At 40.0% G+C, this 18,983-nt stretch overlaps 1 protein-coding gene across 1 annotated transcript in view; it reads left to right on the top strand.

The window, feature by feature from the left end:
- The first annotated feature begins 775 nt into the window (after nt 1-775).
- Nucleotides 776-18,983, top strand: part of LOC142496528 (immunoglobulin superfamily member 1-like) — a 32,793-nt gene continuing 14,585 nt past the window's right edge. The window contains exon 1 of the mRNA XM_075603204.1: nt 776-897. Within this exon, the coding sequence (XP_075459319.1) occupies nt 861-897 (37 nt within the window). The 5' untranslated portion in view covers nt 776-860. The remainder of the gene's footprint in view (nt 898-18,983) is intronic.

Below are 18,983 nucleotides of genomic sequence, written 5' to 3'. Positions count from 1 at the left end.
CAGAAGAGTATGATTGGGTCAGGAACCCTTTCACGGACTATTCAAGCAGCTCAGAAAATATACCCAGCCTACAGGAAGAAGAACAATTGACTGAACTGAAGTGTGATCGCACACTAAAAATGTAATGTAATGAATTGTCATTAGATGTGTTTTGGAAATCAGTGAAAACAGAGTTTCCTGTCATCTCCCAGAAAGCTATAGACATATTGCTACAATTCTCAACGTCGTACTTGTGTGAGCAAGCATTTTCGTGTTTAACGAATATAGAACCCAAACAGAGGAATAAACTGTTGTCTGTGGAAGAATAACTGCATGTGTGCCTATCAAAGCTGCGACCACGGCTTAAGTTGTTGTGTTCAAAAAAAGCAAGTCCAAGTTTCACAATAAATTAGGAGACAATTGGAATCAATGTTATTCTATTGAAACTTGTATTATTTTCAATTGTGAATGTATCTTAAAATATTAAAATGTATCTTGTTTTTTTGTTAACGACTTTATAAAAAAAACAACTATATTAAAACAAAACCATTACAAAATATATACACATTGTTTATTCAAAAGTATGGATTCATTATTATTTTTTTAACTCTACTGCTTTACACGTCTATTTTGTGATGTACCCCTGTCGAACCTAATGTGTGTCAACCAGATTGAGGTTCCCCTAAATTTTACAAAATTCTTCAAGGGTTCCTCCAAACAAAAAAGGTTGGAAATCACTGACATATACAGTATCAGGAAATGGTAGTCAATACATGAATAATTCTAGAACCAGTTTCACTATGAGTGGATTGTACATTAGTTCCGTATTAGAGGACAGTCATGTCTAGGGTTATATCATACTGAGTGGCACATGGATCAACATGATTTCTTTTCTCTCCTTCACTGTCTCCTTTACCTGTGAGTACTTGGTCCCTTTACTCTGTTCACATGCTGTTTACTAACAGAAACTAACATATCACTAGCAGAGATGCTTCGAATTATAGAAAAGAAAGCTGTTATGTTTGCTGTGAATGCTTACAAGGGCTCACATTATTTTAATTTAAATACAACTAGCACACATTTAACAACTTCAAGCAATGTATAGACATAGAAGTTTATTTTGTTTACATATATGCATAACATACTGTACATAGTAGATAAGGTTGAAAAAATACATATTTTATCTATGCTAAATTTAATCAGCTGAGGTAGTCATCTAATATTTATATTTATGTTGATCTAGAGTAAAGCAAGTAAAATATCCCCAGTGAAACTTTTGCTACTTATGTGTTATAAGCGGGGGAAAAATGCATTCCTTTCCGACTCTATTAATTGCAATCAGATATTCCTCTGGGTCAACATCCTTCTTACAGTATGTTTAATAACTTATCCAGCTTATCCATGTATATAACGTTTCTTTCTATAAAAAAAAAAAGAAGATATTTCTAACCTTTTTAAAAAAGATGTCTACTATATCTGCCATATTCAATGAAAAAAGAAAGCACCCTTCTCAGTCTTGGAAAAGGTCCGAGGCAAAAGACCACAACGCCAAGCACTTTGATTAAAACACCGTTTTCACAAAGACCACGAGAGTGCTCTTTTTTCTCATTCTGTATGTACAGCCTGTGTACACAAAACAAATCTGGAGAATTGTATTCCAATCTGCACATTTATGTCAGATTTAATACTGTCAGGAAAATGGAAAAAATGTGTGGTGCTCTAAAAAAAAGCCTCAAAATGTTTTACAAAAATATCAAAGTTCAATAAATGCAAGTTATGTTTCCTGGCATTTTCTATGGATTGGCTATCCTTCAGTCATTATCAAGGAGGTTTCATTTCAGGAAACATTTTCCTTTTTGTTAATTGTTGCCTGCTTTTTCCTTTTTGTTCGTGTAGATTTAATACTGTCATCATTATTTCTGGGCAGTACTGTATGTGTCCTTCCTAAAAATGCCTTGCTCAAATCACAGATTTAACCGTGTTTCTTAAATGGTTCAAATCTGTAACCCTTGCAAAATGCTACATGTGGCAATAAATAAATGTTTTATATAAAAATGTTACAAAAACAAATTACAGTTACAAATTGTAGCGGGCTATGAAGGTCAACAGTAGCGAGAAAGAAAAAAAAGTACTTTCATAGATAATTGGTAAGAATTTTTTTTATTAGTAAATCAATACGCGTGTAATTTTTCCAAAAACGTAAATCATTATTCACTTCAAACGTGCTTGCTAAACTTCGCGAGTCCCATATAATTGGGAAATACTAATGCATAGTTCTTTCTTTCTAAAAAAATATATATATATATGTCTAACTTTTTTTTTTTTTTTAAAGATGTCAACTATATCTGCCATATGCAATGAAAAAAAGAAAGCACCTTTCTCAGTCTTGAAAAAGGTCAGAGGCAAAAGACCAAAAGCACCAACCACTTTGATTAAAACACTGTTTTCACAAATACCACGAGAGCGCTCTCTTTTTACATTTTGTATGTACAGCCCAGATGCCTCCGTGCCCCAGACGGCACCAGTGGCAGAATACCACATTTTGTGAGTGCTCCTTACATCTTCCTACTGTATCTGCCATCACAGTTTCCATGTGTAGTAAATTCGTAATTTGAATTGCCCATCCTGTAAAACTGAGGAGCGCAAACGTTTGGCGCTGCGCCCCCCCCCCCCCCCCCCGCCTCCTCCTCGTGTCAAATGACGCTGTGGGGTTTACGTGATGTAATGTCACGTGACCCCGTTACCATGGAGACCGCCGTGTGTGTCAATTCGCATGGCACCGCGGTGTCATTTGGGGGTCGCGTGAGGCCTCTACAACTCACTTACCAGGGTTCAGAAGCGTTGGTGTGAAGCGTCGTCATGGCAACGCGGCGTCAAATTACACCGCGGTGCCATGCGGAGTGACGTCACACGGTAGTCTCCATGGTAACGGGGTCATGTGACATTACATCACGTGACCCCGCAACATAATTTGTCGCCGCCGAGCGAGGTGAGGGGGCGCAAGGGCGAGGAGGAGCAGGCGGGGGGCGCAGCGCCAAACGTTCGCGCTCCCCAGTTTTACAGGAAGGGCAATTCAAATTAGGAATTTAGTACCCATGGAAACAGTGACGGGTAGAAAGATGTAAGGAGCACTCAAAATGTGGTATTCTGCCACTGGTGCCGTCTGGGGCACGGCGGCATCTGGGCTGTACATACAAAATGTAAAAAAAGAGAGCGCGCTCGTGGTATTTGTGAAAACGGTGTTTTAATCAAAGTGGTTGGTGTTTTTGGTCTTTTGCCTCTGACCTTTTTCAAGACTGAGAAAGGTGCTTTTTATTTTCAGTGTATACGGCAGATATAGTCGGACTACACTGGCCTCTGCCCGGCTGCAGTCACCATGGACTCAGCCTAACAGATATTTTGTGGTTTATAGCATACCCCTACAAAAAAAAACCTGAACACAAAACTACCCATTCATGAGTTTAATCCCACCATGTTTCATCAATGCTGATGACATAATATTGCTCATTTCTGGCTATTATTTTAAGCTCCCCCATTTTATTTACTAGGCTTCTTGCATTAGCAAGCATGCGCTTACGATTGTTTCACCAGCCTGTGCTTTTGTAACCGTATCCGCACCTGCATTTCTCCTCCCATTGATTTTAGCCTTTAGAAGTGTACTACATAGTATTACCTGTTTTTATTATGGGGTGCCTTGCTAAACACCCCCTCACCCTCACTTCACCACCATAACCCATAGCTATTTTCCCATTTCTATCTATTCTGTCAAGTCCATCACCTCTTGCTTGTCCCTCCCCCTCCCTCATAGTTTAAAATCTCCTTCAATCTTTTCAACATCATACTTTTGACCTTCTAGTGCTGCATTGGAATACTTATATTGGGTGCTGATTTATCGCTCTCTCTCCCCGCGCCCCCCTTCCTCCCCACCCCCTCCCTGCTGTTGAACTTTGGTAGAAACAGGGGCTGGAGACGACAACACTATAAAGAGAATAAGCAATCTAGTTGACATGGGAGTAATTTGGAGAACTACAGTGAAAATAGGCATTCATTATGTAAAAGCTGATGATTACTATGGGGAAAATATCAGTGAGTAAGACTTTTACATTAGTTAGTGACCCTACTTGCAAGATTTTTATTTTGCTGTTTTTTCTATAGTATATTTGTGTCAACTAGCACAGTATGAAGGATTGCATGTAAACACCATGCAGAAATTATATAATATATATTTGTATGACTTGCACCAATCACATAGAAAGCAGTATTTGGGTGGTTCATAGGTACAGATGGGCGAATTTTTGAGGGTCCAATTTGGATCCGCAGTGGATCGGCCAGTTTCTTTGGTCCGCGGATTTCAGCGGATCAATGTCAAAAAGAATGATTTATGGATTTTTTATTACAAATACCGGTTTGTAGAAATTTGTAGAATCCAATCCGCGGATTCCGCAATCGGTTGACGGATTGTTAAGAAATTCTTAAGAATCCCCCAACGAGTTCCTGAATCCGAGGATTGGATTCTGAAAATCCGTCCACAGCTTGCATCCAATGGCGGATGTTGATGAATCCAGGTGGATTGAAACTGCACAAATCCGTGTGCGGATTTTACACAGCAAAACGGATTTTGGGGGTAACATCAGCGATTCGCCCATCTCTATTCGTAAGCTCTGTGTTACTTCTCTTTTCTGAAAATCAAGCTCTGTGCTGAAATTACTGTACACTGTCAGGAAGCTGCTTCAATGGGAAAACTTGCATGTTCTCTATTTTAAGTGATGTTCATTACAAGAAATTACAACAGATTGATTTTTACTTCACCATGATTCACTTAGTTTCCATTTGAGTGACAAGTAAACACGTTCTCTTTGGCGTTGAAAGGCTGTATATTTTCTATTCAAACAAGATATTCTATTTCAATCAATGTATATTAAGTGTTTATTCTTTTAGCAGAAGTCCTTGTGGTGTGTATGTAGCCCCCATTCCCCCGTGTCTAGGGTGACTACGTGTGGTGCAGGGAGCCTGGGGTGTAACTGGTTCGTCCGGTGACAGCGCCTCCATTATATATATATATATATACATGTAGAGGTATCAGGATCGTGTTAGCCGAGCTTCAATAATCAAAAAATAAATAGACGATACCATTCTGTGGCTAACGAAATGCTTTTATTTGTGCGAGCTTTTGAGATACACTGATCTCTTCTTCCGGCGATGTTACAATGAATGAAGCAAGCAAAGGGTATTCTTAAATGGTTCCTGAAAGTTAGTGATGTAAGAGTGTACACCAATAAGAACCAGATAGTATCTACACACACCTTTAGTTATCAACAATCTCTCACATTTCCACATCTACCCACACCATTAATATTAACTCCCACTCCACACACACCTTTTGTAAAGCACTGTATACACTGTGGGCTCTCCATTCATTTATATTCACACACAGACACACACACACACACACTCTTACATCACTAACTTTCAGGAACCATTTAACACCTCTAGCCATAAATCACATCCACACACGGGGGAGGGACAAGCAAAGATAACATTCCAAGAGACACTGGGCCTCATGCAGTAAGCGACGATTATGTGAAATCGGCAAGCTTATCGATTAGTCATGTTATTGGCGTTTTTCCCTCTCCGTATGCAGTAAGTGCCGAATACATTCAAAATCAACCCGAAAACAAATCCGCCCACTCTCACGATGATGAGCCGATCACACACAGGTGTATCGGCGTGCGTGGCGGGGTGCTGTTAGGTTGCACAATCACAAATCTTGCTGAATCAGGCGAAACAAGCATGTTTTTGATTGCGCGCCATATTTAAAGGCAACGTGTACTGCTAATCATTCTCTGTGTTGTTGGGAGTGAGAGAGAGAGAGAGACGCACAGAGCTGGACGATTGAAGATTTGCATATTGACTGAGAGACTTGTTGTGTATTGGGTGAGCTTTGTCCTTTGTTGTTTTGTTTACATCTTTGTCTTGTTTTATATGTGGAAGTGGGTCGTGTGATTGCCTGTACATTTCTTGTCTGTTTTTTGTGAGTGCTGGAAGTATGCCCGCAAAGCGTGGGAAGAGTGATGCTGGTGGGAGTGGGAGTGCTACTCGTGCGAGTACGCGTCGGAGTGAACGTTCTGTTCAGGGGAGTGATGTTGCTGGTGCACCGAGTGGTGTTGCTGGGAGTGGGAGTGCTGGTGCTGGGAGTGGGAGTGCTGTTGTTGGGAGTGGGAGTGCTGGTGCTGCGAGTGGTGTTGCTGGGAGTGGGAGTGCTGTTGTTGGGAGTGGGAGTGCTGTTGCTGTGAGTGGGAGTGCTGGTGCTGGGAGTGGGAGTGCTGTTGCTGTGAGTGGGAGTGCTGGTGCTGGGAGTGCTGGTGCTAGGAGTGTGAGTGCTGGTGCTAGGAGTGTGAGTGCTGGTGCTAGGAGTGGGAGTGCTGGTGCTAGGAGTGGGAGTGCTGGTGCTGGGAGTGCTGCTGGTGGCGCAGTTGCTGATGGGGTGTCTGGTGGTGGCGTGCTTGCTGGTGGCCAGCTTTTGGAGGCTCTTCCATTGGAAGAAGGAGAGTCCAGTCAGCACCAGCCAAGCTCTGACCCTAAACCTGCTCGGAAAAAACGTGTGGAGAAGCCACGTAATCCTCGCTTCAATGACCAGGAAAATAGGGCTCTTGTCACTGGCATTCTGGAGCACTATGACAGTATATATGGACATTTAGTAGGTAAGTGTAACTTTACATTTATTATTCAAATACATGTGATCCTAGGTCATCTGAGTTTTGTTCATATGCAAATATGGGTACACAATATCTTTCTATGTTCATTAGTGTGGAAACACAGCTTTTTATCATGCCTTACAAGGACAAATAAACACAGGCGGTCAATTTGCCAGAACTGCATACAATATGAATGCAACCTTGCTTACATGTATAGGTTTAGTAGTGAATGCTCATGTGCTGCACATATTACACATAAAACAGCATGTTTGCTATCACTTGGAACAGCTAGCAGTGTAGGAAACTGGTGCTTATATTATTATTCATTTACCTCATATCTTTTATATGTTTTTCAAGGGCGGACAAGTGCAGCAAGCAAAAAAGAAATGTGGGACACAATAGTCATTGGTGTCAATGCCTGTGGGAATAGTGTCAGGGACAAGTATCATTGTCGGAAAAGATTTGATGATATTAGGTCCAAATTGAAAAAGAAAATACAAGACCAACGCGTGCATGCTACTGGCACTGGAGGTGGGCCCACACCACAACGTCTCATATTGACTCCATTGGAGGAGCTACTTCGGCCAAAATTACTTACCGTCGTCGTGGAAGGCTTGGCTGGTGACCGTGACATTGGAATTTATCCGTCACAATTTCCAGCAGGTGATAAATATTACTGTAGTAGGCGTGTCGTTGCTTACAGTTATTTTGCATAGTTACACTGCTTTTTATACTGTCTTCACAATATAAGCATACCTGCATCTATATATGTATATGTCTGATTCTGTATATATATATCTCAAAATAGACATATATGTAGTAGTCCTACTAAAAGCAGTAACTAATATAGCACGTGCCATTGCGTGCTCATTTACATGTGAATTCCCAAAATGCATAGCTGCAGTGGAAGCAATTGATGGTGGGCGAAGATGGGGAACAACAGGGTAGTACACGTGTAACACATGTTCATGAGAAATTATTAGTAGCTACAGGTACAGAACAGAAATATGTATCATATTATTGTGTATTTTATTGATTTTACTCCGACAAACATGACATTACTGCCTATTTTAAGCATGCATCAAAGAAATTGCATGTAACGGCCTACAAACATCACTGGCACTAACACATCTATAGTTGCTTAAGAAAAGGTCCATTTTTGCTTTATGTCATATACAGACAGCATAATGAGGCACACGTATCATATGTTATGTCATTGTTTTCATAACTTAAACACTGCAGATGACTACTTAGCTCATCTACCATTGTGTTAAAGCAGCTGCAATTAATATCTCATCACAGCATACACTTCAACAGAGGGGGTGGGGTTCAGCACACACACTAATTACAGCCTCATTTCACGGTCAACTTAGTTCACACCATTTGCACCTGTTTCAAGTCATTGAAAGGTGTGGCTGATTAGGCTTTTTGGGGAAGGGAATACCTTTCTTACAACCTGAATAGCACAACTGAAGTTAATCACACTCATTGGAAAGCTTAACTCTAGCTACTAAATGCCCCAACAACTCATTACTTATCAAAGCGTACGTCACACATTAGTTCACTCATATCTATAGTTGAACTACTATGAAAGACACATTATCACACACTGCATGTGTTGTCTTGTTGAGTCACAGCCACATTCAGGTGTGCCACATCTTCGATTAATGTACCACACATATCCTCTACCAAAAACAACACTTTTTGCAATATGACCACCTTCATGATAACCATTGTGAATGGTCATCTCATGATAGTTATGTACATTATGATACTGATATCACTACACAACATATGATTTTTATGTACTCATTTAATCTATTTATCCTCACGCATTACTGCAGAAACATAGTATGTTGTATGTTAGGGAACTCAAAAATTCTAAGTACACAGGCATGTACAGTGTTATTACAACTATTTATGTTCACTTTCACACACATTTTCGGTTAAGGAACTGATGTTGTTAGTTAATCATAAATACAGAACATACAATAAGTGTTTGTTCAATATTTACACATGTAAATGTAAAACTTATGTTATTGTTATATATAGTTGCCCCTGGAGGACATGTGTCACCTGAGATGGAACAAGTGTCTTCACCTGGGTCAGCCAGCTCAACACTACTAGAAGGTGAGTGTATCATTTGCTGGCCATATAATATGTGCTCTTCTATATGTTATGTTGTCATGTGCATTATTTGTTTTGCACATCTTCTTTAAATAGGATTACTTAGTGTCAGTGAAAATTAAGTGTAAGGCAACATGTATTGTGTTAGTGATATTAATTATCATGTAGGACTTCTGAGTTTAGAGCAACTTTTCATTCATTCATATTTCATACTGAGTCCAAACATTATTCGTAAGTCAAGGTAGTTTTTAATGAGGTTATAAAACGTATGCTAACATGTTAGGTGTTACTTAGGACACAGTACAATTACATAGTAACACAGCATACATTAACATGCCATTTAATAATGTGTACATTTCTTTTTAGAACATCATGGTGATGAGGATGATGAGTATGATGAGGATGACGCCACAGAAGAGACTGAAATACAATCATGTGACCATGAAGAGGTGCCAATAGAAACTGTTGTACCGCCAAATCGTCCATCAACTTCCACATACGATGCAATTGTAGCTTCAGAGGGAAAAATAGTGGACGCAGAAAATCGTCGCCATTCAGACATGATGACAGTGCTGGAAAGGATGATTGGACTGCAGGAAGAAACAGTATCACAATTGGCACATCTCCACAGAGTCTTCATTGAAGTGCCTAAACAGTTGCAAAAAATCAACACCTCATTCGAAGCATTAGTTGTTCAGCAAACACAAGCTAATTACTGGAGAATGACTAATGTACCACAATTCAACACCTCCCAGCCAGGATCTGTTCATGCAGGTCAGTTTTCACCACATTCATCTGAGATTCATTCACCAGGCCCAAATGTTACCGGTCAAGTAGCAGACATTGCTGTGCAGGTTCCTGATGACATCCTACCGCTGCCATCTCTACAAATTCAGCAGCAGACACCTACAAAGGAGGCGACAAAAACAAAACAAGACACACATGAAACAGACCAACCATCACTTGTGCAGTGTCTACCAACTTGCTCACATGTGTCACTGGGCACAAGCCCTGTCCGTGAACAGTCACTACCCAAAAGCCCTGTAGGTGAGTCGCTGCCCAAAAGCCCTGTAGGTGAATCACTGCCCACAAGCCCTGTAGGTGAGTCACTGGCCACAAGCCCTGTAGGTGAATCACTGCCCACAAGCCCTGTAGGTGAGTCACTGGCCACAAGCCCTGTAGGTGAGTCACTGGCCACAAGCCCTGTAGGTGAGTCACTGGCCACAAGCCCCGTAGGTGAACAGTCACTGGCCACAAGCCCTGCCCGTGAAGTGCCAGAGGCCACTCAAAGTGGCTCTGTTGTGCCTAAAGTTGGTGGCAAAAGAAAAAGGAAAATTCAAGAGACAACAAGCAGGCCTGTTACTCGCTCGCAAAAGGAACAAAAAAAATAAATGTTATAATTCAGAAAATATGTGTTTGGCCTTGTTTTGTTGACTTCAGATTATCTAATTACTATTGTATGTATGCTGAAGACTGTGTTGTTTCCAAACTTTCAACTATGTTCTTGTACACGTGAAGGTTTGGAAATGTTAACACTCATAATTAATTGTGTTATAAATATTTATGTTGTAATCGTCTGTTCAGTAATGGTCCACCAGGAGCCAGTTGCTAAGTTTAGAGAAGCTGCCATTGACTTTGCAGCAAAACATTGCATTTGGGTGTGTTAATTGATGTAAGAATTGCATATGCATATTAGTCACATGCAATTATTAAAACACCTAAGTAAGTGCAAACATCTTTCTTGTACGTGTACAGCAGGATTATGTGTAAATTATTACTTACCTTTGCCTTGCTTGGCCATTGTAATTTTGTCCTTTAATCAGTTGTGTGTTCGTTTCTATAACATCTCAGAATGTATAATAATATATATACACACACACACACACACACACACTGAGTGAGTGTGAGTGTGAGTGTGTGTATATATATATATATATGTATATATGTGTATATATATATGTATATATGTGTATATATATATATGTATATATGTGTATATATATATATGTATATATGTGTATATATATATATGTATATATGTGTATATATATATGTATATATGTGTATATATATATGTATATATGTGTATATATATATGTATATATGTGTATATATATATATGTATATATGTGTGTGTATATATATATATATATATATATATATATATATATATATATATATATATATATATATATAGTACTATATAAACTGGTATACACAAACTAATACACTTCATGCTTCCTTGTGAAAGCACACTATTTTAATAATACAGGCCTAATGTTTGAGAAATATCCTAAGTATGAGACTCTAACAGTATTGTGCTTAAACAAATGTTTATTACTTAATTCAATCATGTTTCTCACCATTTAAATAGGTTTCATACAAGGTATACTTAATGCCATCAATGTTGTGTGTACTCCTGCAATATAAAAAAAAAAAAAATATTATATATAAATATATATATTTTTATAAGAGATATATTTATATATATATATATATATATATATATATATATATATACACACGTATTTAAACTCATGCAGACAGGGAGTTAACCAGACTTTCACATACACACAGAAATGTAAGCGGGGAAAAAACATTTCTTTTTGCAGGTGTGTTTTTACTGATATGCCTGGCTAAGAAATATTTTCACACACTGGCCCTTGTTAGTTTTCAAAAAAACACTATGTGAACGCATTCACAGTCTAGGGATGTTTTTCACAAACGAGATAAAAGAAGGAGAAATGTTTCTCCCACAGTCCCATATCACGAACCACAACTGTTAACCCAATTAGACAACCAAATCCAATTGGCGTTTGAAATAAGGAGTCAAAGTAGTTACTTTTGTTGACCTTGACAAGGAAAAACAGGAGTTTGTTAGCCATTCAGCACATTCATTTTGATGAGCAAATAACACAGACCTGCACACAGCTTTTGTGCTACTCAGACATGGCTGATGAATTCGTTAACAATATTAATCCCCTTTTAGGGTATAAGTACATGATCTGTGAAGCCATCTTGAACAGTCGCGGACAGAAAGCAAGCACACGCCAAATCGATGATTTCATTCGAGCAAAATATCCTTATTACCAAGACCGTAAGCATGCACGGAATTTTAATTCCTCAATAAGATTCACTTTATCAAGTAATGACTTTTTTGAACGTGACCAGGATAAGCTACAACACACCTATGGTTTCTGGAAGATTGCCCCGGAAAAACAATTTATCCTGAAAGACGGCACTTATATTGTCGTGAAAGGCATATTTATTCCTAATGGCAATAGCAATGTATCCGCTACTACTGATCCGTTTGAATCGATACGTGCTGCAATATCTGCAGCCTCCATTCCTGAAACCCACATTGTACAAGAACAAAAGTACTATGATTATGTACCAAGCCTTTCAGCTGAAATTGCATTGGAATGGGAACCGGAAGAAATGAACCTACCTCCCGACCAATTATTTGAAGAAAGCAGTGGCGATTCCTATGAGCGCATCCTGGAGGAGATATGTGCCATACTGGATTCAGCGGTTGGGTTAAGCGTGGATGAAAATGGCTTGCATTTCTGGAGCGACCAGTTGCAGCCAGGCGAAGAGTTAATTCTAGAAGAATGGTAAATATAACAATCGTTATGCGTTGACTCTGCGTTTAAATTTTTTTTTTTTTGTAACCACCATTTTCACTTTCAATGCGTGGATACAGCGTAACATTGCAGACTGCATAACATGTAGCGATCACAAACAAATTGTTTCCTAATACAATATAGTAGGACCTGAAAGAGTAGTACACATTGCTGACGGAATAAATATACGTACTTTCCTATCCCTTTAAACATATTAGCAACATTTTACCATTACTCTAACACATACCTGTTTTGTTATCATGCAACATCTACAACATTGAAAACCGGGTCCACCACGTATGACGTGGGACCCTTGTCATGGGCCAAGGCGTCCTTAAAAAGGATTAGTGATGTAAGTCCCGCCCCCAAGCGACGTGCGCGCCTCAAAGCCTATTGGCTGTCATGTTTTGTTATAGTAACGGTAACTGCAGTGTGTGATGCGTGCGGCTCAGTGTTTGTAGGCGTACCCTGGGCGTTAGCCGAATGTTAATTGAGTGGGAGGAGTGTTAGCGTGCGTTTCACGCTGGCTTAACATGACGTCACACGTATTGCATTTGCGCATTGTGTTATCGGCCGTGCTTTCTGTTCAAACACGTCTGTTTAAAAAGAATACAGATGTACTCGTTTAGAACGAATGTAGTTTCGTCTTCATTGTATTTGAAATAAAGATGTTATGTTTACTGGTATTTTCAACATGTATTGAACGCACAACGTACGCTTTGTTTTGCGCATGCGCTAACAGTTAGTGGAGCCAAGCGTGAAGTGCGTGCGCACACAAAGATGTGCGCGCACATCTTTCAGTATACAGGCAACGTTCACTTCTTATACATAGTTATGCCTGCTACAAATTTAAAGAAACATTACATACTGATGAACAGTTTTACTTCTAACATATAAGTGACTGACGTGTGTATCTACACAATCATATAGAGCTGCGTAACGCGTTGTCACGGATGCATATCTAGTAAGGTGCCATCTTTGACCATCATGTGTTTGCTGTATTTCAGAGATGTCGGGGAAGATACAATCGGATCAATGTATGATTTCAGAAGAGTCTACCTTTATATGAGATGATTGTGAGGAGGAGCCACCGACTACTATACTACATATGGAACTAATTTTATATTGCTTGCAGCGCTTATTAACAAACAATTAAAAATGTGATACCCTTATGCCTATATTGCATAAGCACTTAATTAACATAATGATGTTGCAAAAGAGTGCCTCATGAATTTTTATTGAGTGTTCTTTAATGACTACTAACATTTTATGACATGGTGTGTTTTATATATAACAACCATTCCCACTCTGCTAACACATTTGTGTATTCTAATATGTAATGGAACGTATGACTGTCGAAACTATGTAACAATAATAATAATAATATGAGCATGTTCATGTATAGGGCTGCTAGTTGTACGCAGCGATTTACAGACACATGTTTCAGCCTGAGGTCCCTGGCCCGTGGAACGTACAAATGTTTTTTTTCCGCATGAGGCACAGGGAGATAAAGTGACTTGGCCAAGGTCACAAGGAGCCCACACCGGGAATTGAACCAGACTCCCCTGCTTCAAACTATCAGTGCCAGTGTGTGTCTTTACTCAGTGAGCCACTCCTTCTCCCAATGTAAAGGACACTTACAACCAAGTAGCCATTTATTTTTAAAATCTCTTGTTACATGGGTATGTAGATAAAATGGTTTGGGACTGTAGCAAATAATGTTAGTGGCCAGATGTTATGGTCCCCTCCAATGCATGATGTTCTGAATATGACATCACCATCATGTTATGAAGTACGTTTCTGTGTATATTTCATTAACCTAACTAACTATAGTTTACTGTGTTTATTAATCGTTTAGAAATACATAGTATAGTCAATATGATGATATAAGCTACCATAATAAAGCTGGTGTTATCATTTGTCGGTGTTATACATGGATCCTACACCAATTGATAGAGACACAAACAGTTGTCTTAAAAAGTGTGTCTATGCTAGTGATGAATGTGCTCCCGTAAGTAAACAAATAAGTACAGTTATCCCCTTTTCTCCAACCACCTCTATATTACATTAATGGAAATTATAAGGAAACATACATAAAATGTGATGAAATGTGAGTAATCATTTTGTAATACAATGCACATGAAAGCTCAAGAGTAGCTAAATGCATATACATGATACAGAAAGTACATATATGTAACATTTGTGTTTAAACCAATATGTTGGGTTTTTAGTTCCAATAATTATAGGAAGATTGAGGTAGCCACATCTTATGAGAGATGTCAGCAAATATACATACCATGATCAGTCATACTGGAGATATACCTATAATGCAAAGGAACAATATATAAATTGCAAACATTGACATGCCATCTTCAGTACCGTAAACAACACAGCAAAGTGTGTATTTGGTGTTAAATGTACAACACCATGTATATTTAATGACATTCAAAATGTAAATCAGCCTGGTGTACACATCATATGGATGTACATGTTACACTGCACCAATAACATTGTATGTAAGCATACTAGAAGCATGAATGATTATGGGCATAATATGTGTTTTGTCTTAGCATAAGGAATAACACAATGCTAAAATATTATTGCTTTGTTACCCAAGTTGTATTCACATACACACAACTAAAGTACAATTGAAGAGGGATTATATAACCTGTGCAACAATAACATACCGGTGCCACATCCCTTTGTGCACACAGCAGAGAAAAGAAAGGTGTGCAACCCATATTCATCTGTGTCCTAACAGAAGGTTATATAAAGAAACATTATTGTTAATATAACATAATTAAACTATAAAAGTAGTACTAGGAACATATGAGTTTGTACTTACAAGAAAAAAATGAATTGATGAGATTCTGTCGTGTCTGGCCACCACTGGCTGTTTGTTCATTTTCAGCAGCTACATGGGTGGGATGCTCGTCTACCAAAGCCTCAGCTAGGTCTGACTGTACATTGTGCCTGAGTGCAACATTGTGCAAAATGCAACAGGCAAGGATAATATCAGACACTTTTTGAGGCTTGTATAGAAGAGCCCCACCAGTTCTGTCCAGACACCTAAACCTGGTCTTGAGTAGGCCAAATGTCCTCTCTATAACAGATCTTGTAGATATATGGGCTGCATTGTACCTGTCCTCTGCTTCAGTTTGAGGGTTTAGCACCGGAGTCAAGAGCCACGGCCTAATTCCGTATCCTGAGTCACCTATAATGAATGGAGCACACATAAGCTGACATTAGTGATCAAATTGTACAATGCCAACATTCCTAAATCAACATGTGTTTTGTGTTAGAACATGTAAATATGTACTCACCCAGCAGCCAACCAGGTTCAAAATGTCCCTCTTCGAACGCATGGAAGACTGAAGAGTTCCTCAGGATAGAGGAATCGTGACTGGAACCAGGGAACTTGGGTACCACATGCATTATCCTCATCGTGGCATCACATACCACCTGTACATTGAGTGAATGGTAGTGCTTCCGATTGCGGTACACATGCTCACTCTGACTAGGTGCAATCAAAGCAACATGTGTGCAATCGATTGCACCCAGCACACATGGTATCCCTGCTATATTATAAAAGCCAGTCCTGACTTCCAGCCACTCTGTCGCCTCTGTAGGAAAATGAATATAATTCCTAGCGCGTCTATTGAGTGCATAGAGAAACTGGGTCAAGGCCCGCGAGAATGTAGATTGCGAGACCCCGCCCACTATGCCCACAGTTGTCTGGTATGACGCGGAAGCAAGATAATGTAATGAGCACAGCATTTTAACAAGCCCAGGGACTGCACGACCTCTGGCTGTGAAAAAATCTAAATCCCCCCTTATCTCCTCATAAAGAGCTAAGATTGCTGCTGAACTCAAACGATAGCGACTTACAATCTCCTCCTCACTCATCCCATCTAACAGGGTTCTCTCCCTGTACAGACGCGGACGAGGCACAAGTTGTCTCCTCTGTCTTCTCCTCTGATCTCCTGTCCCTCTACCTGTCCCTCGGCCTGTCCCTCTCCCTGTCCCTGTCGTATCCGCGTCACTGTCACTGTCCCTCGGTGTGTCCCTCCCTTGCCCTATATGATTGTCTTCATCATCAAGCATGTCATAGAAAAGAATGTTCCTCCGTCTCCTAAACATTCGCAACATTTTGAAATGAGTAGCTGTGAATGAGCAGGTAATGTGCGTCCTTTAAATAGGTATGTGATGATGTCAGGTGACATAGTAAAATGCAAGGTGTTACATTAACATAATAAAGTACTTCTGTGGCAAGCTGTGTGCACTTGTTGTTCTAAGTATTTGTTGTGTGTATTCTGCAGGGAATGATGATATTTGGCAATGATGTGACGTGAAGCTTTGTACAAAGATTGCTTGCAAATAAATAGTTGCATGTGCAATGCATGTAACACTTGTGAACGCAAGAGTCAGTCATGTAATGAGACAAAAAGGCTGAGATTGACGTGGGAAAAGTTTTGTGTAACATGTGTAATTATCCATGTTATTGTGACATGTTGGCAACAATGAATAGTCGTGTGCATATGCATGCATTTGTGTAAGGAGGATAGTTGGTATAGAATGAGTTTACAAGGTGTCCCAATGCTGAATTACTGTACATGTGTGTATAAGTTAGGTTGAAGTGCTTGTAATGCAACGGTTACAATGTAAACATGCAATGTGATTGAGCGTCCAATAAGTGACGTCATGAAAATAGGGAGGACCCAAAAGTATATGTAAACATGAGAAGACAGATGTACATGAACGTTTAAAGATGCGTGTCACATTACAAGCATTGTGTAATGTAAAGGAAGATGAATATACTGTGTATGAGTGACATGTGTGACATGTGTGACATCATGTAAATAATTGTCGCTGAGTTGAGTAAAATGTGTGATATGATGTGAGGTTCTCCTTTAAGAGTGTAGTATAGTATTTTCCCTTGCCACGTCATCACATGATGAGTAATGTGACCCGCAAATGCTGCAAACATGTAAAAGTCGAATGTTATGCAAATAAGACACATCAGCTGTGACACAATGCAGGGAATGCCCCCACACTGTAATGCAAATCCCCCTTGTATTGTGAGCAATGAAACGTAAACAGTACTATACTGTTATACGTCCCCGCTCCATTGACTTCCATTGATGTACAGAAGATGTTTTTTTTCTAAGTGCCGTTCCGGCAGCCTTAGCGATCGTTCTCCCGTCCAAACTGCCAACTTTAGTTGGCGGGAGAAATCGGCCATAACATCTCAATTTCGTAGTGCCGATCAGCCCCGATAAGCTGTTTTTTTTTGTTGAATCCAGCCGATTTAAAAAAGTGGCGATCAGTGTCGAAAACAGGCTTATCGGCAGGCGACTGGCCATAACCAAATAATCGGCTCCGAAACCTGGCGATATGAAGCACTTATCGGCGCTTACTGAATCTCAAACCCAATTTTGGCTATAACATGGCCATATTTCCCTTATCAACGCTTACTGCATGAGGCCCACTGTTTTTAAGTATACCCTTTGCTTGCTTCATTCATTGTAACATCGCCGGAAGAAGAGATTAGTGTATCTCAAAAGCTCGCACAAATAAAAGCATTTAGTTAGCCACAGAACGGTATCGTCTATTTATTTTTTGATTATATATATATATATACTGTATATATATATATATATATATATATATATATATATATATATATATATATATATATATATATATATATATATATACACACACACACACACACACACACACACACACACACACACACACACACACACAGTATATATGGTTTACTGAACACTAATCAGGACATAGATAACCGCACAACATGAATAACATAGACCTCTGACGGCCTTAAACCCACAATGTCCCAACCACCTTGTCCACACCCTGGTGGGGTTTTCCCCAAAGTTCTGCGGTGCCCTGGGTACCAAACCAACCGGTGTCCACAGGAGCCAACCCACCAACTGTATGTGTGATAGCGCTGCCCACAATAAGAGTGTTGTTGTTGTTGGTGGTGTACATGTTGAGGTACCTGCCCAGGTGCTCCAGCACCCGGGTATGGCCGAAGAGCAAACACGGATCCGCAGATACAGCGACATCGTCGTCAGCAAAGCCTCCGCCTCTGCATGGGGTGGACTCCCGCTGAAGTGTTCCACCATGAAGATAGTCTCTAACTCATTGGTGGTCTGGTCCCAGACCACAGGCCGCTGATGCTGTGCAATGTCTTCTTGCTGTGTCCCTCACACTGTTCACAATACAGGGGCAATGTCCCTATCTAGAGGGGCTGTCCTGTAGTATCCACAAACTAGTGTGAGCCAGGGCCTAGCTGGGGCCTATAAGGGGGTCTCTGGCCTAGTGCAGGGGCCACAGACACTCAGCACACACCATCACCTCTTTGTGTTCCAGCTCCGACTGGCGTGGCTAAGTGCGCCAAATGTATCCACTTGCTTGCAGGAGATCTCTGCAGCCCTATTGGCTGATGAGCGCCATGTGATAGGCAGCCCTATTGCCTTCTGGAGGTTGTACTACCCGCAGAGCCCTTTCCATTAGATGGATGCCGCTACCG

The sequence above is a fragment of the Ascaphus truei genome, chromosome 6 (genome assembly GCF_040206685.1).
Source record: "Ascaphus truei isolate aAscTru1 chromosome 6, aAscTru1.hap1, whole genome shotgun sequence".
Classification (NCBI taxonomy): Eukaryota; Metazoa; Chordata; class Amphibia; order Anura; family Ascaphidae; genus Ascaphus; species Ascaphus truei.
The sequence above is the reverse complement of the archived record's forward strand: the minus strand, read 5'-3'. Positions and strand labels throughout refer to the sequence as shown.